This window comes from Phyllostomus hastatus, unplaced genomic scaffold (genome assembly GCF_019186645.2).
Source record: "Phyllostomus hastatus isolate PE091 unplaced genomic scaffold, TTU_PhHast_1.1 phas_contig_62, whole genome shotgun sequence".
Classification (NCBI taxonomy): domain Eukaryota; kingdom Metazoa; phylum Chordata; class Mammalia; order Chiroptera; family Phyllostomidae; genus Phyllostomus; species Phyllostomus hastatus.
In genome coordinates, this window is record NW_025333921.1 from 18564959 (window position 1) to 18586635 (window position 21677).

General features: G+C 53.6%; 1 protein-coding gene across 1 annotated transcript in view; it reads left to right on the plus strand.

Annotated features, from left to right (window-relative positions):
* CCDC33 (coiled-coil domain containing 33) overlaps positions 1-21614 on the plus strand; it is a 90005-nt gene extending 68391 nt beyond the window's left edge. Inside the window, exons 12-19 of the mRNA XM_045848472.1 lie at positions 16906-17071; positions 17349-17437; positions 17667-17798; positions 17883-17974; positions 18896-19052; positions 20071-20157; positions 20536-20649; positions 21507-21614. Of these exons, the coding sequence (XP_045704428.1) occupies positions 16906-17071; positions 17349-17437; positions 17667-17798; positions 17883-17974; positions 18896-19052; positions 20071-20157; positions 20536-20649; positions 21507-21614 (945 nt within the window). The remainder of the gene's footprint in view (positions 1-16905; positions 17072-17348; positions 17438-17666; positions 17799-17882; positions 17975-18895; positions 19053-20070; positions 20158-20535; positions 20650-21506) is intronic.
* The last annotated feature ends 63 nt before the right edge of the window (positions 21615-21677 follow it).

A 21677-nucleotide genomic window follows, 5' to 3' on the forward strand; every position in this document is an offset into this window, starting at 1 on the left:
GGGCTTCTAATTGTGCATTTCCCAAAGTCTACAGGCCTTTGATGAAAAATTCATGGCACGCCCGAGGACGGGAGCACACTCAATCGATTGGCAGCCCAGCAGGCACGAGAACACTGGGCCTCTCTCCATGAGGGGTGGCTGAGGGCTGGGCTGGGAGGGGGTACCAGTCCGGTTCTGCCTTTATCCCAGGCTTCTGGCCCAGGATCTTAGGGCTGGAGGGGCACACACAGGAAACAGCAGAGCCTATTTTCCCTGGGGGGTGGGGGTGGGGTGCAGGCTGAGAAGCAGGACGGGGAAGGTCTAGGCCACGTCTGGGGTGCCGTCTGGGTGGCTGGTGCTGTCCAGAGAGGATGGCCATCTCTGTCACAAACCTAATGTTCATTTCTCTAGAAGAATATTAGATCCTTCAGGGCCCCTATGAGTCACAGAGGAGGGAGTAACATTTTCAGGCCCACTCCTGTGCCAGGAACTCTGCTTGGAGCTTTACACCCACAACCTCATTAACCCCCCAGCAGCTCTAGGAAATGGGCTTGGTCATGCCCTCCACGTCACAGAGCAGGGGTCTGAGGTTCAGAGGGCCAGCGGATGCCCCGTCCGAGGTCACACAGACAGGTAGCAGGACGGCAGGGACTTGAGCCCAACGCTGAGCGAACGCAAGGTGCACTGCCTCCCCACTGCTCCCGGCCGACTCAGACTGAGCCACTGAGCAGAATGGGGCTTGTCCTGACCAGCTCCTTGCGTCTTCTCTATTATACAAAGGAAGAAATCCCAGTAAGAAAAAGAGAACTCTCCAGGGTCTCGGAATGAACTAAGTGAAAAATTAGGGCTGCAAATGAGAAGGGCGAGGTCCCCCTGCAGCACTGACAGGGGCCAGCATCGCCCCACCCCCATGCAGAGTCCGGAGCTAGCACCCAGTAGCCAGGGGTAGGAGATGCCTGAGGGGTGGAGCTTTTGAAACACGTGAGGCTATCTGTCCTGGACTGCACAGTCAGGGATGCTTACTGTGCCGTTAGAGACCTCCAAACCTGTCCACCATTCGTTAGGCAGGTGAACAACTGTTTATGGAGCCCCGGCTCTGTGTAGGCACTTAGCTCAGTGCCAACAGGCATGCCTGTCAGGAAAGGCTTTGGGGCCAAGCTCACCTGGGACAGACAGGCTGGCTGCAGCGTGGCTGGGGAAAAGGTGGAAAGAACCCCTCCACACCCTAGGAGGGGTCTCTGCAACCCGGGCCCAGGACAGTTAAAGCAGATGGTCCCGCCTTAGTGACCAGAGCCGTTTCTAGGTGGTGGGCTGCCTTGTTTGGGTTTGTTTTCCCTTTGCTTCCCAGTGAGTTTCTTTTAAAAAACATCCACCCATGTCTCTGCTGAACTAAAGGGATAGGAATGTGTCCAGACGATCGGGAAAGGAGAGATGGGAAGGCCCAGGCGGCCCCTGGAGCCCCAGCCCCGCCGTCCAGTGCGGGAGGAGCCAGGCTGCCGAGGGGGCGAGGGGGCGATGGAGGAAAGGAGAGAGACATAAATAAGGGGTGACTGAGGGGGAGAGCCACAGGGGGAGGGGAGCTGAGGGCAAGGGGCAATCAAGGGGCAGAGAAAGTGGAGGTGGAGGGGCACTGAGTGGAGGGGGGAGACTGAGGTGTAGCTAGAGGGCAGGGCAGGGGAGGACGGGTGCTGACTGGGGCGGAGGAGGGGGCTGAAGACAACAGCCCCTTTCTTAGGCTTCTGCTCCCACAGCTCTCCCAGGCCCTGTGCTTCCTCGTAATTCCCGGCCAAGAAATGAGCCTAGCCTGACTTCAGTCACCCTACCCAGATGCCCCCAACCCTGGAACAAAGGGGCAGTGGCCCCATGGGCCTGCTTCCAGCTTAGGGCTGGGCTCTGTCACCAGGCAGGTACTTGTTGTAGCAACGGTCCCTGGGGGCTGACTCATCCTGGGGAGCAGGACTGCTAACAGGAAAGATGGGAGAGCCGGGCTCCCCATCCCCTCCAGCCCTCAAGACTGCCCCAGGCCTCCTTAACAGCCACTCTGTAAGTCTGCCCCCACACCCACCAGTTCTGGAAGGATGGGCTGGCTAACCTAGCAGAGAATTGTGTTGGAGTGTGTTGCCTGGCAACCAGTAGAGTTGTTCCCAGAGCAAGTGGCGGGGGGGGAGGACCAGAAGATCAGACCAGTAGACGTTGTCCAAGAAGCCCATAGTCACAGGAAACTTCCCTGGGGCCTCCAGTCCCTGCCCAAGCCCCCGAGCTCAGGAACCCAGGAGGGAAGAGGGCAGGGCTCTGGAAAAAATGCTTCGAAGTGAGTGAGCACTGTCTCCTGCCAATCCAGGCCCTGGCTCTGGCCTCTTGGAGGTCCAGCCCTATATCCTAGAAAGTGGGTGCGCCTGGGCTAGCCTGGTGAGTAGGGCCTGGTGGCTTGATGGCAGTCTAGAGCTCACACAGGACAGAGAGGGGAGAGGATGAGGCACACAGGGACATCCAAGGGGAGGCGCATCTAACCCAGGTCATTAGAGCTGGCATTGTCTGGCTTCATGACAACAACCTTCTCACTGGGACCCCAGTTGCCAAGACGTTTGCTTTTTCCATTGTGGCAAGAACCCCAGAGTATACCCCAGCATACACCCCAGCAGGAGTCATCTCCCCAGCTTGCAGATGCGGAACAGAGTGGGCCAGGGAAATGCTCAAGGTCACACAGCAGGTGTGGAGAGAGGCTGTATTAGAAGCCAAGGTTCTGGACTCTCCCTACCCCTGCACATGGGGTGTTCAGAGTTCTAATAAGCGGAATTATAGCAGGAGGTGAGCAATGGTGAAAAGGTCACTTTATGGGATAGTAAGAAGGACCTGTGGGGCCAGGGCTGGGTTCTGTCCCCTCAACAGTCCCTGAGTGCCTGGCCCTAGACTTCCCTGGGCGGAGGGCAAAAGCCAGTTCCAAGTTGAGTCCAGGAGAGGCAGGACCCTGAGCCACAAACCTTTGGGGTGGCCCAGGAGTCTTTCTGGAGGCGGAGAGCCCAGAGTGGAGACTTGAAGGTTGAGCAGGGTTCTGGAAGGCCTGGGAGGGGAAGCTGAAAGTGGCAAGAGAGGCCATCTTTCAGGAGACCCCGCCCCCAGCCCCCTTGTCCAGGCCCAGCTCCAGTAAGGCCAATTAGACAGGGGCTGGGGCCAGCGGCCAAGGTCTCGCCACCCCTCAGAACTTCACATTCACCATGCTGAGCACAAAAGATTTCCAGGCACCTCTGCTGCAGCAGGAAGGGAAAGAAAGAACAGAAGAAAGGGAAATTCACTCCTTTTGTTTCTCTGCTATAACCTTGGATTGAACAAAGAAGCAATGCCCCCCGCCCCGCCTCGCCACCCAGGGAGCATGTTTTAAACAGCAATTTGCACAGATTCAGTTGTAGTTGGGAAGTTCAGCCAACATTCAGGGCAACCCAAGAGCAAGGGTCTGGAGTGAGCAGGCCCTGGTCCTAGGGCTTCTATGGCAGTGAACTCCCTCAGGGCAGAAGCAGAGCAGCTGAGCCTCAAGAGTAGGGGCAGGTGGAGAACTGGTCCTCCAGAATCACACCTCCTCCAGGCTCCCACTTCCAGGCCTGCCCTCTGCCCTGCCCTCGCTGCCTGGCCTGAGTGGGCCAGCCCTGGGCTTCACATCCCCATTGGCAATGGTGCTCACAGGCTTCCCTGGTCTGCCTTCTGGTAGAGAGAGCGCATTGTGGGGAAATGGAGAAGGTTCACCCTCATGACTGTGGGGTTCTGCTGCCATGCTCTCCTGGACAAGGCAAAAGGGTGCCAGGCTGGGTGGGCTGTGGCTAAGGACAAGGGGGCCACAGATAGAGAGGCATTGTCCTGGGAGCAGGAGGCTTTTTAGCTGTGGTGAGCCCTGCCCCCAGGAAGTACTGTTCTCCTTCAGCAGATCTTCAGCGCAGCCGTGGTCCTCTCCTGTCCCTGAGACAGCCCCCACGGGAGCCGCGCTCTGGAGGCCAGCACCGGTTTGCACAAGCTGAATGTTTTCCTTTTAAAGACATGTGGTCAATTCCCATTAACAGTGTTAGATCACTTAGATTAGCCAAGAGGGGCCTCCAGGACATCCCGAGGGACCTGCAGGAGTTGAGTCAGATGAAGGCAAATCTGGAAGGAGCAGGGACCCCTGACACAAGACCTGGGGGTCTGCTTGGCCCTATTTCCCAACTCAGGACAACAACCAGGGGCTGCAGAAAGGAGCTGTCAGGATCTCCTGAGAGCGGGAGGGAGACAGTGTAGCCCAGGGGTGACCAACGCATTTTCACCGGGGCCCACGTCAGCCTCGCTGTTGCCTTCAAAGGGTCCAATGGAATTTAGGACTATATAAACGTAACTACTCCTTAGCAGTTAAGCAAGAGCTCCGCTGGGTAGAAACAAGGTGCAGGGCCGGATCAAACAAGATGGAGGGCCGGATTTGGCCCTCGGGCCCAGTGTTTGCTGCCTGCGGTGCAGGTGTCCCCTCATGGGATGAGGAATGCCAGGTGGGGGTGGGTCTGGGATGGCTTCTTGGCAGAGGCAGGTGAAGCTTTGAAGACAGAAGGAGGCTCCGGCGGGCTCATGAGCAGAGTGACCAAGAGTTAATTTGGGAAAGAAGGTCCCGTGCTGAGACAGACTGCCTCGAAAGTGAGTTTTGGAAGTTTATCATGAGGGCATGTGGGAGCCACTGAAGGGCTCTGCATCCGGGGCGAATGTTCAGTCATCTACTGCAGCAAGACAAACCACCCCCAAACTTGGTGACTTAGGAAAATCATTTTACATTTATTACCCTAGCTCACAGTTCTGTGGGTCAGCCGCCAAGCTGAGGCACAGCAGGGAGGGCTGGTGGGTCCTCAGCTGACCAGCCCCCAGGGCAGGGCTGCGGCAGCTGAGGCCAGATGGGCATGGCTGCCTCCCACACTGTCACTTTGGGCTCCCTCACAGCGTGGCGGTCTAGGGGTGGGGAGGCTTGTCCTCTGGGGAGAACAGCAAGCATTCCAGCAGGAAAGGTGGCAGCTGTGACGCCTCTGATGACCCGGCCTCAGATGTCCCACATCACAACACTGCACTCTACAAGTCTCTAAGGTCAGTTCGGTTACGGGAAGGGAATTAGACCCCACCTCTCAGTGAGAGCAGTAGCACAACCCTTTCAGCCATCTTTCATCTACCAGAGAGGAAGGCTGGGTTTTGAGGCAGCACAAAGAAAACCCAACCTTAAGGGACCCAGAGGACTAGCCGGCTTGCCTGAACGAGGCTGCAGAGATCAGACCAGTGAGCCAGGAGCAGGGGGAGAGGGCTGCCCACCCTGGTGCCAGGGCACTTTCTTCAGCCAGGAGATGCCGCCTGGGCAGAGGAACTTCCCGGAAGAGAGTGGAAACATTATATTATTAGCTGGTTTATCAGGGGTAGAGGAGTGTCCTGAGTAGAACTGGACCCTCTTTGCCTTAGGTAGGGGTCCAGGGACACCAAAAAACAGGCCTAGCCAGATCCAAGGGACCAGGTATCTTTCTACCCCTGACTCCGAAAAGCAGCCCTCCTGGACCCCAGAGTACCTCACAGATGGAAGAGTATGGGATGGGCCTGGGTGCTGTGTGCACCTGCCCTCCCCCAAAAGACACCTTGCCTAGGAAAAATAGCCCCAGTCCCTAGTGCAAGGAGAAGGTCAAGGGCAGGATAGCATCTTACTGAGTTTCCTTGGAGACCACAGCTCCATGCCCCACCCCAGGCTTTTCTGTGTGGGCTCCCTACTAGCACATGCTTTCACCAGCACCCAGAAAGACCCAAACAGAACATAGCTCTGACCCTGGCAGCAGGACAGCCTTGAACAAATGACCCAGACCTTCCGGTTCTAGGCCTCAGCCTCCTCCTCAGAAAACTAGGAATAAAAAAGCCTCCTTGTAGCCCTGGCTGGTGTGGCTCAGTGGATTGAGCGCTGGCCTACAAACCAAAGTCACCGGTTCAATTCCGAGTCAGGGCATATGCCTGGGTTGCAAGGCCAGGTCCCCACTAGGGGGCATGAGGGGCAACCACACATTGATGTTTCTCTCCCTCTCTCCTTCCCTTCTCCTAAATAAAAATTTGAAAATGGCCCCCTTGCACAGACTCATTGCTCAGGGCATTCAACAAAGGAGTTGCCCGCACTGGGCCCTGGGACTCCTGCAGGCCCTGCCTGGGCTGAGTGCTCATGCTGTATCTTCCTGGGTAGACTGAAGAATCTGGTCTGATTTGCAAAGATTTAGGCTTTGGGGCGTGTGTGTGTGCGTGTGTGTTACATTTTCTAAGCCACATTCAAGGCCACATTCAAGTTCCTCTCAACATTCTTTGTGCACAAGGCTGAGCTTCAGGTGTCCACTGCTTATGCAGGTGTTATTTCAAATGAAGTCGCTTCAGTGCTGTGGGATGGCTTGTGTCCCAAGCCCCATCATTTACCCCCACTATTTGCCGTGATGTTGGCTCATGACAGAGGCCAAAGTTGAGGTTTAGGATTTGCTGTGTGACCTCAAGCAAGTCACTACACCTCTCTGGACTCCATAGGTGGTTCTCAGCAGAGGGTATCCATCAGAATCTCAGATCTGGGAGTTTGAGGACAGGAGGTATGGAAGGGCAGGATGGATCATCTGGAGTGGAGACATGTTTGCCTGGGGATGGACAGCAAGACAGTCCCCTATGCATGCCACCCTCCCTATCATGAGCTGTGGGGCCCTTAAGGCCGGCCTCCTTCCACTACAGGTTGAAGCTGGAGCATCTGTGGAAGGCTGCTGCCCTCTCCTGGCTGGAAAGGCAAACTACAGGGCAGGTAGCCTGGGCCTGCCAGCCTGGGGATCCAGAGGTTGGATGGCAACCCAGCAAATTCTCTGCCATAAGTCAGCCTTGCTGCCCACCCACTGCACCCGCTCCACCCGCTCCACTCCTATAGAGCCCTACCACCCACCCTGCCTCTGATCCAGACACCCAACTCCACCTGCCTGGGGCTCAGGCCTCCTTCCCTCCCGTAGCAGAGTGAAACCCTTACACACCCTGCCCTGCTGGTCTCCTCATTCTCCAGAAGATCCTCTCTCTGCACCCTCCCCCAAGCCTCTCTTCCACTCTGTGTCCCCAGCTACCTCTGTCCCTTCACAACCTCGCTGTCCCCCTCAGCCCTCTCTCTCCCGCACCCTGGCATCCAGAGTACTGGCCAAAGTGACAGGGGCCACGTTCTCCAGACCACACCCAGAGGCTTCCTCTGAAGATTTGGAAGCTATAAACCTTCTCTTCTTTTTTAAATCCTCACTGAAGATGTATTGATTTTTAGGGAGAGAGAGAGAGAAACATTGATGTGAGAGAGAAACATTGATTGGTTGCCTCCTGTGAATGCCCTGACTGGAGACAGAACCCGCAGCCTAGGTGTGTGCCCTGACCGTGAACTGGATCTACAGCTTTTTGGTGTACAGGTCCACACCCCAACCAACTGAGCCACCCCACCAGGGGTCTTTTTATTTCCTTTAAAAATTGTTTTTCTGATTACAGTTGGAAGATAATATCATATTATGTTGTACAGATGTACAACATAGTGATTAGATATTCATGTAAGTGACAAAGTGATGGCCCTGATCAATCTAAGCACCATCTGGCACGGTACATAGTTATTACAATAGCATTGACTATACAACCTCTGTAGTACTTTACATCTCCATTACTATTTTTTAAACATTTTCATTGATTGATTAATTTTAAAAAGAGACATCGATTTGCTTTTCCACTCATCCATGCATCCATTGGTTGATTCCCATTTGTGCCCCAACTGGGGATTGAGAATCGAACCCACAACCCTCATTCATGGGGAGGGTGTTCCAACCAACTGAGCTACCCAGCCACGGTTTGTTGTAACTATTTTTATAACTAGTAATTTGTACTTCTTAATACTTTCACCTTTTCACCCAGCCCCCTACCCTCCTCTTTATGTTTTTGTTGTTACTTGTGTGTGTGTGTGTGTGTGTGTGTGTGTGTGTGTGTGTGTTCCTTGATCTGTTGTAATTACATGAGCTCTTCTTACTTTTGCCTTGTAACCATACTAGCTTTGCAGTTGGTTGATCCACTGCTTTTACTAAATGGTTGCCTTTGTCAGTGAAAATTTTCTTTCCCATAGTTTCCTATATTTATTCATATTTTTTACCTATTCTTTTCTATTTAAGGAAGTCCCTTTAACATTTCTTGTAATACTTGTTTAGTGGCAATGAATTCATTTAGCTGTTTCTTTTCTAGGAAACTCTTTGTCTCTTCTTTGATTCTAAATGATAGCTTTGGTGGGTAGAGTAATCTTGGTTGTAGGTCCTTGTTTTTCATCAGTTTGAATATTTTGTGCCAGTCCCTTCTGGCCTGCTAATTTTCTGTTGAGAAATTAGCTAACAATCATATGGGAGCTCCTATGTAGGTAACTAACTGCTCTCTTGCTACTTTTAAGATTCTTTTTGTCTCTACTTTTTGTCATTTTCATTATTGTGTGTCTTGGTGTGGGCCTCTTCAGGTCCATCTTGTTTGGAGCTTTTTGTGCTTCCTGAAATTGTATGTCTATTTCCTTTGCCAGGTTAGGAAAGTTTTCATCACTATTTCTTCAAATAGGTATTCAGTCTCTTGTGTGCGCGCTCTCTCTCTCTCTCTCTCTTCTCCTTCTGGTACCCCTATGATGTGCATTGGTACACTTGGCGTTCTCCTAGAGGTCCCTCTAACTGTCCTAGATTTTTTAGATTCTTTTTTTTCTTTTTGCTGTTCTCATTGGGTGTTTTCTGCCACCTTTCTTCCAAATCACTGATTTGATCCTCTGCTTCATCTACACTACTGTTGGTTCCCCTAACATATTCTTCATTTAAGTTATTGTATTCTTCATTTCTGACTAGTTCTTTTCTTAAGGTTTCTGTCTCTTTGTGTAAGTTCTCACTGAGTTCATTTATTCCTTCCCTAACTTCACTGAGCATCCCTGTAACCAGTGTTTTGAACTCTGTAGCTAATGGATTGCTTTTCTCCATTTTGTTTAGTTCTTTTTCTGGAGTTTTGTCTTGTTCTTCCATTTCGGCCATGTTTCTTTGTCTCCTCATTTTGGCTGCCTTCCTGTGTTTCTTACTATGTATTAGGTAGAGCTGCTACATTTCCCAGGCTTGGCAGAGTGGTCTTATCTAGGAGGTGTCCTGTGAGACCCAGTAGTGCAATTTCACTGTTCACCTGAGCCAGGTGTTCCAGGGGTGTCTCTTGTGTGAGTTGTATATGCCTTCCTGTTATAGTCGAGCCTTGATTTCTGTTGGCAAATCAGTCAGTGTCTGGCTGGCTAGGAGGACTGACCATGACTATAGCAGACAGCTACTTTGTGGGAGCTCATCCCATGGACCAGGAGTCTCTTTAGTGGGGCTCCAATGCCTGCTGTGTCCACCCTTTGGGTGTGCCACCCTTTGGGTGGTGCTCTGGTGTGGTCAAGCTGGCCACCAGGTGTGTTGGTTCTGGAGGCTCTTGGAAGGGGTTCTGATGCAGGTTAATGCCAGCCATCATTTGTGCCTGGATGGGAGCCACCTGGTGGGAGCTATAGAGTAATATGCAGTTGGTTGCCACTTGTGCAGGAGGTGCTTGGGAGATGCTATGGTGCAAACTAAGGCTGGCTGCCACTAGTGCTGTGCTTGGACCCTTTGGTGGGCACCACATTGTGAGCTGAGACCAGCAACCACTTGTACTGGGCTTGTGGCCACTTAGTTTAAGTTATGTTCCAAGCCAACACTGACTGCAGCTTGTGCCAGGCTTGGAGCCACCTGACAGGTGTTATAATGCAAGAGGAGCCCTGTCACTGCTTGTTCCAGGCTTGGAGCCACTTAGCAGGAGGTACGGGGCATGCCAAAGCCAGCCATTGTTTGTTTGGGGTTTGTGGATCTTTGAGAGATTTTAGAAAAGTCCCCAGCACGTGCTGAAGCAGGTCACTTATGTGGAAAACCTCTGAAAATAGCTTGAGCTGCGCACATGGGTTGGGTAGGACAGAGTCTCAGGAAATCATCAGGGCAGGTGAACAGTGCTAGCTCACCTGCAGGCTGGGTGAGGGGAAAGTTCAACGACAGACCAATGGTGCCTGCTAGTGCTTTCATCCCCGGAGAGGGCTGCCCTGACAACTGCCGTTCCAGCTCTCACCCTGAAGCCAGTCAGTTCAGTTCCTCTCCTTATGTCCCTAGTGCTTTTTGAGCTGTTTTCCCTGCAAACTTAGAAAAAGTGAGTTTGTGAGCCAGTAAGTATGTGCACAAGCTTCTCAAGAGGAATGCCTGGGCCTCCAGTAACTCTGTGTCTCACTCAGCTGCTGTCCTTGCTTGTTTTCTCAATGAGAAGATGTGAGAACTCCTCCTCTGGGCACTGGTGCTTCAGGCTGGGGAGCCAAGTGTAGGGCTGGGACCCATCTCTCCCCAGGGGGGACTGCTATACCCATCTTCACTAGAAGTAAACCCTTCTCTCCTTTTTTTAAAAAAAAAACAACAGCACATTTTTTCATTGTAAAGTATAACCCACATGTATAAAATTACACTGAACATAAAAATAAAACACAACCAAGTTATAAATTAAATGCCCATGAAACCATCACCCAGGTCAAGAAATAAAACATCACCAGAACCTCCTAGACAGCTCTCCTCTCCTAGACATAACCACTGTGCCAGCTTACTATCTTGCTTTGTTTCTTTTTTTAAGAAAATTTTTAAAAGATTTTATTTATTTATTTATTTATTTATTTATTTATTTATTAGAGAGGGGAGGAGAGGGAGAAAGAGAGAGTAACATCAATGTGTGGTTGCTTCTCATGTGGCCCCCACTGGGGACCTGGCCTGCAACCCAGGAATGTGCCCTGACTGGGAATCGAACCTGCGATGCTTTGGTTTGCAGCCCGCGCTCAATCCACTGAGCTATGCCAGCCAGGGCTTATTTCTTTTTTTTAAGATTGGTTGATTGATTGATTGATTGATTGATTTTTAGACAGAGGGGAAGTGAGGGAGAAAGAGAGGGAGAGAAACATCAATGTGTGGTTGCCTCTTGCACACCCCCTACTAAGGACCTAGCTGCAACCCAGGCATGTTCCCTGACTGGGAATCGAACCGGTGATCCTTTGGTTCCCAGGCCAGTGCTCAATCCACTGAGCCACACCAACCACAGCACTTTGCTTCTTTGTAGTGTAATCACCTAACTGTGCCTTCCTAATTACTATGGCCTAGTAGTCTCTGTTGTTAATTTTAAAAAACATCACACCATATGCATTATTTTATGTATGGTTTTTTTGCTCAATTTCCTGTGTGAGATTTATCTGTGTGTTTGCTTTGTGCTGTGGCTCCTCTTTTTCATCACTGTGTGATATCCTACCACGTGGGTCCCCATCTATCCCTTATCTCTGGCCAATAATTCCTTACCATCTTACCAGCTCTTTAATAATTTTAAGAAGGTAGTTTTTACTTTGTATCCAGGTTTTTAGGTTATTTCTGGCGTCGGAAGTTCTACATTACCCAATGTGCCATTACTCAAAGTAGAAGGCCATCATCCCTCCATCGTGAAGCTCTGCTTTTCCAGCCTGATTTGGCCCCTTTTCCTCCTACTTCTCTGACAATTGCCCTGATCTTGAGGACTCCTCTCTCACTACCACCCCCAACCTTGTCCTTAAACCCCATCCTTCACTCTACTCCACACTTCCCCTGACTATGGAAATCTCCTCCATTCCAAGGCTTCACTCACACCTCTGAGGGCTGCCCGCCTACCAAGCTTGACAACCACCAACTTCCGTGGCCACCTCCACCTGGAGGCCACACAGGCACCTCACACTCAACATGACCCTCCCCTCCCCAAGTCAGAACCTTCTCCCCCTCACTTCCTACATGTACCCTCCACCAAGACCCCAGATACTCCTCCTCCACTTCCTCCTCGCTGTCCTTCCTGTAGCTCCTGCCCTCATCTCCACACCCACTGCCGTTACCTGGGCAGGTCTCATTATGTGTCACCTGGCCCACTGTTCCGGGTCTCCATCCCCTCATTTATTCTCTGTGTTGAGCAACCACAGGGGTCTTGTCATCTGTACCCCGCAACCCCAGCTTAGGCCCTACAGTGGCCTGCAGGACAGCATCTAAGATCCTGAGACTGCCCTTCAAGACCATCTTCTGTCTTCCCTGACGCCTCTCCAGCCATACTCCTACCGCTCCTCCCCACACCCTGCTGTCTGGGAACTTGCCTGCTTTGTTCCTCATCACACATTCTCTCGCCTCCCTGCATTTACTACAATGTCTCTCCTCTGCCAGAGAGACTTCTCCCACCCCAGGTAACACCTACTCATCTTCAAAGAGTCAGCTCAAATTATCACCTCCTCTAGGAAGCCTTCCTGGACACCAGGATGAACTCCCCTCTGGCACAGGCACTTCCTGTTAGTCTCTTCAGTGTACAGGTGACAGCACCACAGGCAGAGACAGTCTGGGCTCCTCTGTGCTTCATGACCCCAGCTGGGCACAGACATGGCACACAAGGCTCATAGTGGCACTCAGCGACTGTGAGTGGCTGGGTGTTTACTGATCTTCTTCCACCCTGGGCTTTATAACTCATCATTGTGACCTTGGGCACACTGCTGAGAGCTGGGACCCTCATGGGGAGAGGGTGCAGAGGGCACTCAGGGTCAGTGCCCTGGAGGATGTGCTGGATCAAACAGGCTGGGCACTGGGGGAATGAGGGAACAGACAGAGGGATAGAACTACAAGAGGAATCTGAGACATGGTGTCCTGTGTGGTCTCAAGGCTGGGCTGTGACGCAGAATGTGGCCTTGAGTGGGGAGCCTAGCCCAGGCTGCTGGGATAGGTCAGGCTGCAGCCTCTCAGTCCAGCTGTGCTGCCCAAGGTTGCCTCTGAGTTCTGAGGGTAGGCAAAACTGGGGGCAGGGGGTGCTGCCACCTCTCGGAGTCCCATGGACAGAGGGTACTGGCCAGGGTAGAGACTGAGGGGGATAAGCCAGGACCAAGGTCCTTCTCAGTCTTCCTGGGGAGACCCCATGCTCAGAGACCACCAGGCTGGGGGGGACATAGGGGCCTGGGGAAGGTCTACAGAGCTGATCTCCAAGGGTAGAGTCCTGAAGACACTATGGCCCTTCTTCTAGCAGGAGCCACATGGCCGAGGAAAAGACACCACTTCCTCTGGCCCTCAGCTTTCTTTGTCTATCAAGGGGAGATGTTAAGAACAGAGATTTGTTCACCCCTGGGACTGCTGGGATGAAGAACAATGGGATCCTAGGAAGGGCAAGCCCTGAATGGGAAGGGGGATAATCAAATTCATGGGTCAGGTGGCAGGGCTGACAGCCCCTTCCCCTGAGACTCCCTCCATGCCCATATGTGCACATGCATGCACACTCACACACACACACTGGCAGTCTTCGTGCGATTACAAATTGCTGGGTAGACCATAAAAGGACAGGTCAGGTTGTGGGAAATTAGGGGTCTCTCTACAGATAGCTCAGCAGGAGTGGAGGTGGGAAGGGAGGAATTAGAGTGTGGGAGGGGAAGGGTTGGGTCAGTGTGCTTGAGGGGGAAGCTTATAAGGGGCCTCGCATGCCAGAACTTAGACTTTGCATCTGGTCCAAACTCAGGAGCTCACCCTGAACCACAGCCGTGAAGATCTCAGGCCTCCACCAGCACACACCTAGATAAGGTGCCCACACTGCAGTGTCCAGCAGGGTTCTCCCTTGCCTGAGGCCTCTCTCCCTGACCCTTACCTTGGGCAGACCCCACCTGAGGAAGAAGCTGGTGAGTCAGCAGTGGGATCAAGCTAGCTTTTTCACATCTGCTGATTGCGCCCTGTAGTGGGCCACGTGCAGGTCGGAACAGTGAGATGAGCCACACGCCCACCTCTCCTGACACAGAGAGGCCTCGGTACGTTAGCCTCCTTGAACAGCAGACAGGAGAACCCCTTCTTCCACCTCCACCCCAAGGCAGCCTTGGCCTCAGGGACAAAGGGCAGAATGGGGTCTCAGGACATCAGATGGACATTGGTACCTACATTGGCCGCCTCCTCCATCCATGTCCCTTCATTTCTGTAGATAGATTCGGCCAAAGTCAAGTCATTCTTCTTCCCTCTGAGAGAGGTCTCCACCATCCGTCAATCAAGTGGGTGCAGAGAACACAAGTTTTAGAGCAGAGGTTGGGTTCCAGTGCTAGCTCCACGTTTGCCGGCAGTGCCCTTACAGCACTGAACCTGTGTGAGTCTGAGGGTGTTCTGAGGCATCATGCCAGCCCTCAACGAGGATCAGTATGTATGCCTGCTCATCCTCAGAGGACACTGTGAGGAAGCCTCACTGAATTGGGAGGCCTCCCAGGGTGCAGAGCCTGTGGTGAGGGCCTGGGAGCAGGACCCTCAGAAGCATCCCCAGCTCTGGGCTGAGAAGAGCCCGTTGCTGCTGAGAGCTGGGAGGGTCCCCAGAGGAGGGTAGCAGTGTGGACACTTCGTGTACTTAACCAAACTTCAGCCAGGCTTTCATTTTTAATTTGTTAAATGTTTTTAACTTATTTAAGCATGCATTCAGACAAATGCACAAAACGTAAGTGTATTCACTGTGGTGACTTATTACAAAGTACATAGTAAATGCTCAACGAGCTCAAGAGGTAGGGCATTTCCAACAGCCCTGAAGCTCCCTGGTGCCTCCCAGTCACACCCCGCCTCCCCCAACGGATCTCATCCACTGACTTCTAACGTTATTGAGTTTGTCTGCTTGTGAACCAAATCTATATGGAATCCTAGAATGGGTGTTTTTGTTGGATTTCTTTTGTGCTTGATGTTGAGATACCTCCATGTGGTTTCACGCAGCTGACCTTGGCCCCTTTGTGTTGCTGTGCAGCACCCACTGTGCCACTCTCTCACCGTTCTACTGTGATGGACACTGTGTCCTGTCCAGTTTGGGGTTATTATGAATAAGACTGGTAGCAATGTTCTTCCCCTGCTTCTGTGTGTTTATTGGGTATGTGCTCAGGAATACCATCGCTAGATCATAGGCTCTACGTATGTTCAACTTTAATAGTATCCAGTATCCAAGCAGATCTCCAAACTGATGAGGGGGCAGCCAGGAGGAAGAGGAAGGGGTCTGACCTGCTGATGAAGCAGCCACTGCACAGAAATGGGGTGGGACGAGAACGGCTCCCTCCAGGGCACACCTGCCCCTATGGGCCCTGTGCCAGCTGCGCACACACGCTGACTCTGAGCCCCGCAGCTCCTGGGCTGTCCCATGTGAGGAACCTGGGGCTCAGGCCAGAAAGGGCCTGTCTCAGCTCGCTCAGTGAATCCTCGGCCAGCCTGGGCTCTGACAGGGGCCTGACCACAGAGCCCTGTGTGTGTGCAGTCTCGGGGCTGGCACCTACTTAACGGGGCTGGCTGAGGACACCAGATGGCAGATCTGGAGGAGACAAGACCTGGAACTCCTCTGGGGCAGGTGCTAAAGAGAAGGATCCCACACTGGCACCAGTTAAAGGAAGTCCAGCCAGAAGGCTAGACAGCAGCAGGTGACCACTAGTGTCTGGTGAGCCCCCGCTGGCCCTGAGCTCCTCCCCAGAAGCCAGTGGCCCACCCTGCAGCAGGCTGGTGGCAGTGGCTGGGAGGCGAGCCACATCCCCAGTCAGCATGAGACCTAGGCGGAAGGAAGCTGGGAGCAGAGCTCTGCTTCCAGGGGCCTGGGGCCCCAGCTGTTGTAGGAGCCCGCCCCCACAGGCAAGTCCTCCACAGCTGCAGGGAGGCGGAGCAGCCAGGGCTCAGTGGTCTCCTGCTGCCCCCACTTCCCTCCTCCCACTCCCCCCCTGACTCCACACCCAGCTCTGCCCCCCATGCATCTTTCTGGCTTCAGGTTTGGGGGCCCTCTATTATATCCTGTGCTGTTTAGATTTAAGAAACTCCCTTTGTGAAACTTTTTCTAAATCACAAAAGGGTATTTCTCATTATATAATAAATGCTTGTAAAATCGCTTATTAATTCTTTCATGCATACATAAGGTCAGACATAATTTTTTCCCAGATTGAGATCATACTGATAATTTTTTAAATAATCTGTTGTATCATTTCCCAATATATCGCAATGTTTCCATGAGAGGCATCATGGCAGAATTGCACAGAACTTAAGAACACACTCAAGTGCCCCCAGGCATGGGTTTCAGACCTTGGCTCTGCCATTCAGTTTTGTGACTGAGAAAGTTACTCCCCTCTCTGGGTCTTGGTTTCCTTGTCGGTAAAATGAGGATGATGATAGTACCGACCCTCACAGGCTTGCTGTGAGCACTAAATAAGGGAAGCCCTCCTCTCCCCAAGAACACAGTAAAGCTCCGTGAACACCAGATAGCAGGGTTGCTATTACTCCTAAGCGAATGTCAGAGCCTGGCATCCTGGCCCTACCTCCACCCCACATCTTGGAGCTGGATCCCAATCCCGGGCTCTGATTTGGGCCCTCAGGCCTACTCTGCGTCCCTCCTGATCTCAGGGCCTGCTGGGGCGAGCCGGGGTGAGGGGACTGATCCCTGGGGTCAGGTCCCAAGTGGCATTCATTGGGGTTTCTGAGAGGTTCCCCCTGAGTTCTCAGCGGCATGAAGAAGGAGAGGAATTAGAAGGGAGAAAGGAGCGGGGCAAAGGCAGAGCAGCGGCCTTGGAAACCTGGCTGCAGGCTCTTCGAGCCTCTGTTGCTCTGGGTCTTCCTCACCTGGTATCTGAGCCCCGGGTCCCCTAGCCGGCATCACAGAAAGAGATGTGACCTCTGGGAAAGAACGTGAGCATGACTTCTCTCACGTAGCCAGAAGGGGTGCAGACCAAGTCGTAACCACCCCTCTGAGGAGCTGCTAAGGCTTGAGGGCATTCTGTTCATTGGTCTTGGGGTTGACCACTGACTTCCAAGTATGGGTGCAGATGTGGGCTAGAGGCTCGACTCTGAGCTCTGGGGTCCACAGGAGATAAACAACTACCGGCGGGCCATGGAGACGATGGCTGAGGACATCCTGTTGCTGCGGAAACAGGCCAGTGTCCTGAAGGCAGAGAACCGCCTACTGAGGAGCCACCTGACCCAGGAGGAGATGGAGGAGGAGCAGGACATTGCTGACCAGACCCAGACACTGGGTGAGGGCATACAGGCTACTGAGGGCATCCAGGTGCCTGCCAGAGCCTCAGCTCTTAATTCTGGGATGAGGTGGTGGGGAACCTTTGCCAGGAGTACACCTTACTGGACACAAGCTGACAAAAGCCAGCTGGGCCCTTTCCACAGTGGGAAACAGAGTCTGGTCCCTTCTCAAGCCCTAGGACTGAGGAAGACACTTGTCTCCACCCCCAAACTGTTCTGATTTGAGCTGGAAGGTGCCCCCTATCTGAGCCACCTCTCCACCTGCCCCCACCACAGGATCCATGCAACAGAAACTGCTGCTGAGTGAGCTGGACATGAAGAAACTGAAGGGCAAAGTGCAGCATCTACAGAATGAGCTGATTCGAGTGAGCTGGGGCTTGGGAGTCAGAGGACATGGGGGGCTAGGGTAGGAGTCTGCAGAGAAGCATCTGGGAGCAGAAGGGGGAAGGGCTTAGAGGGCCGGGGGTCAGCACAATGGAGGACTCAGGAGAGGGGCCTGGGGTGAGGCCTCTAGGCCAAGGGTAACACCCAGGGGAGTGTTGCTCCTGGCACCCCTCCTTCCCACGTTCCCTCTTACCCCTCCCCCACCACCAGAAGAATGATCGAGAGAAGGAGCTTCTTCTCTGGTACCAGGCTCAGCAGCCACAGGCTGCATTGCTGAAGCGGCACCAGGACAAGCTGCGGAAGGTGACAGCGCTGGAGGAGACCGTGCGGCACCAGGAGAAGGCAGGGCCGGGGTCAGACAGCCAGGGGCCAGCCAGGGAGGGAGTGTGTGGAGGCCCCAGCCCAGCCCCTGCCTCTGCTCCCTAGGTGATTGAGAAGATGGAGCGGGTGCTGGAGGACAAGCTTCAGGAGAGGAATGCGCCCCCACCCAACAGGCTGCCAGGGAAGCCCAGCAGGGGTGAGGCTGCTCCCCAGGGTGTCATCCAGTCCCTGGAGTCCCTGCCTCCCAGGGCTTCCCTGTTCCAGTGGCACCTTCCCGTTGCGGCAGGTGGTGGCACTCCCCCACTCACAGGCCCTCACACTCTCTCCTCCTCCCAGGAAGCCAGGGCACGCAGTGTGTAAGCCAGGCTAGAAAGATGCAGGGGAGAAGCCCTGCAGACCAGAGCATGCAGAGAGGGGCTCCCCAGGAAGTCCCTCATTTCTTAACTCCAGGACCCTTCCAATTATTTCTTCCTCTCCCATATTTCCCAAGAGTCTGCTTCTATAAAGCAAACACACTTTGGGTAAATCAATGGTTTGTTTTCTCCATTGACGTTAACCAAAGCTACCTAGAACTGCCATTCGGAGGCGGCTCTAGTGAGCGGGAGAGAACCAGGTCCCCTACGTCAGGCCCAGGCAGAGAACCTCCCTGAGCCTGACTGCGCAGCCTCGCCAGGGCCCCTGCGTGCCCAGCCTGCACTCGGCCTCCACTGCACGGGGCTGGGGGTGGCAGGCCTTTCTGAAGGCCTGCCTTTCAGGAACCCTGAGGTCACCCAGGAGTGGAATGAGAGATAAGAAGGCAGCCTCAGGAGGGGACTCAGCTGGGGCAAAGGCCCAGGGAGTGGCCATGCCAGAAGCAGAGAAGGGAGGAGAGGTAGAGAGGTGAAGAACAGCAGTAGACCCAGGACAAACAGCTGCGGTAGGGAGTGGCAGGGAAAACACTGGGGTCAGATGCTAAAGAATGGAGAAGGAATGCCTGAGGAGTATGGGACTGATCCCATCGGCAGTGGGGAGCCCTTGAAGGCTTGGGAGCAAAGGAGGGGAGAATGGAGCAAAATGCTGGAGCAGATCAGACCAGGGACATGGAAGCAGAAAAACCCATCTCACAAACATCTGCAACCATTTCACCTGCTGGGGACTTCCCCGGGCCCCACAGGAGAGAACCTGCCTGCTGACCAGTACACAGCACTGCTGGCAGAGAACTCAAGGCTGCGGGCCGAGCTGGATAAGAGCCGCCACCGGTCAGCGCCCAACATTCAGCAGCAGCAGGCCCTGCCGGTAAGAGCCACCGGCACAGGCTCAGCCTGGGCCTGCCTGCGCTGGTCATCAGGTGCCCATCAGGTCCTCAGCATAGTCCAAGTTGAAGGCTAAGACCAGGAACTAGGCTTCCCAGGGTCTCCAATGTGCCTGGTGTCTCCAGGAGTGCCAGCCCTCAGGCCTCGCTCTTTCTCCTTGGGGGACACACTTGGGTTTGAAAGCTACACCTTGACCCTTATCTAGCATTCTGAGAGCAGGCAAGCCCTTGCTGGCCCTGGGCCCCTGATTCCTTTTGGCACCTGGCTGCCCTCCACTTGGACTCCACTGAGACCTCTCAGAAACTCCAGTATGAAGCATCTCCTGAGACTGGTACAGCCTTAGAGAGCCCTTTTCCGCCTTCCCAGATAGACCCCAGGGAGTTGGGAGCAGGGGACCTGGCAGAGGGCTGCAAGAGACGATGGCCCAGGCCGCTCCAAAGGCATAAAAACCCTGCTGACAGACGGGTTCCCCAGGCTCCAGACACGCCCTGGCCCCACTGCACTTCTGAGGCTGCTGCAGGTGCCCTGCCCTATGCAAACCCGAGACAGAACATTTGAATTACAGAAGGGGGGTGGCTCAGGGCACAGGAGAGTTTTCCTCTTTATCCCAGGAGTCACAGGAGGTGAGTTGTGTTTGAAAACACAGCTAATGAATGGACACCCAGGTACAGTTGCCGGGGGCAGGGGAGCCCTTGTTTCACAGAGATTCTTCACTTCCTACACCAATGAGCACTCCCTTGTGCATTTCACATTTAAAAATTGGCGTGCAAAAACCATGTACCCAAAATCTGCGTGGAGAACAGCTGTGGAAAAAAAGCACATGCCATGCCAAGTCTGACCTTTAGGAAGGGGCTTCAGCCCTGGGTCTGAGCTCTGCATAGCAGAGATGAGTTTGGAACTCAGACCTGGCTGGTTCCTCACTCAGCGTCTCCTGGCCTCCTGAGCTCACACAGTCTCAGCCCCCAGCTGGGGCCATGCGTGAGTTTCTGCTTTGCTTGCAGGATCACCTGGACGACACTTCAGACAAGTTTAACCTCCTGGCCAAGCTGGAACGAGCTCAGAGCCGGATCCTGTCCCTGGAAAGACAGGTAGCTGAGGCAAAGCAGTTGGTCAGGCTGGACAAGCTCAGCACTTGGTCCATGAACAGGGTTAGCACTTGGTGTTTGAGCAGGGTCGGGGCTCACTGAACAGGATTGGGGCTCAGTGTGAGCAGGGTCGGGGATCACTCTGAGCAGGGCTGGGGCTCAGTGTGTTGTTGGAACTCAGGGAAGATCCATCTGAGTCTTAATCAGACTGTCACTTGGCCCCTCTCCACTGAACCGTGCCACCCCTGAGGACTCTTGGGAAGCTCACATTGCCCAGGGTTTTGCTTTCTACCCAAAGAGTAGGCTCAGTCTCTGGTTCAGATCTCAGAGGTGGGCCCTGTTAACTAGAGCTTCCCCACCTGTCCCTCTCCTTGGTGGCAGTTAGAGGACTCGGCTCGACGCTGGGGACGAGAGAAGCAGAACTTGGTCACACGGCTGCAGGAGCAAGAGCACGGCTTGGCTCACCCCTCAGACTCCACGGTCACAGACCTGCCAGTGAGTGATCCCTCTGGAATTTCTCCCTGGGATTTGGGCAGTGGAGCTGGCAACCCCCACCCTGAGTCACCGGCCTTGAGAAAAACTGTCCAGGGGGCCAGCTCCCGGGCTGGAATTCAGAGGACAAATCTCAACCTCTACTCTATTACCAACAGAAGTCCTTGCCTTATCTCAATTCCTTACCTCTCTAAGGGAACTAGAAAACCCTGCCACAACTACCTCCTCCCCGACAATGGTGGTGAGAATGAAAAAGGAGATGGCTGTGGATGAAGTGTTGCCCACTTGGGCACTTCTCTAATGCTCTGGCACTGGTTGTACTTTAGGACTGGATTTGCTCATAAGCAAAGTAGTTGTGACCACCACCCAACTCCATAATGCCTAAGATTGTCCCATGAGCACACCCATCTTGGGCAACTGCAACTCTGCAGACCTGCTAGAAATTGGGAGTGCGTTGCCAGAGAGAAGCATTGCCAGCTTCCCCAAAACAAACAGACCAGCTCACAACTGTCCCTCCAGCTCAGCCCAGGCCACCCAGTCCCCAACACAAAACCCCTGATTGCTCCTGCTCTTGAGCCATTAGCCCTCAGCTCACTTCCAGGCTCCCAGCCAGGCCTTTAAATACAGGGGAACTGACAGGGAACACAGGGATTCCTTTGCAAATTCACTTGCTGGGGCCCAGAGACTCCTGGATAAATTGGATATGACCTGCTGTGGTTAAATGGGTTTGGAAATCTTTGAGAAGTCATGGCCCTCTAAGCCATTGGCTGGCTAGGCAAGTTGTATTTGAATGCTCACCCCCAACCCCTGGGGGGAGGGGAGAAGGGCAAACTCACTTCACCTTGCTTTGTGCAACACAGAATCCCTCAACTAATGCCAAAGACCACAGGGAAGCTTCAGAACCGGACCCCTTGATGCCCAGCTCAGAAACTAAGTTCATCAAGCCCTCAAACTCCCAGCAGACCTGAGTTCCAGCGGACCTGGCTACTGGAGCAGTGCCTTCACTGTGTGCTGGGGCATCTCGTCCCTAC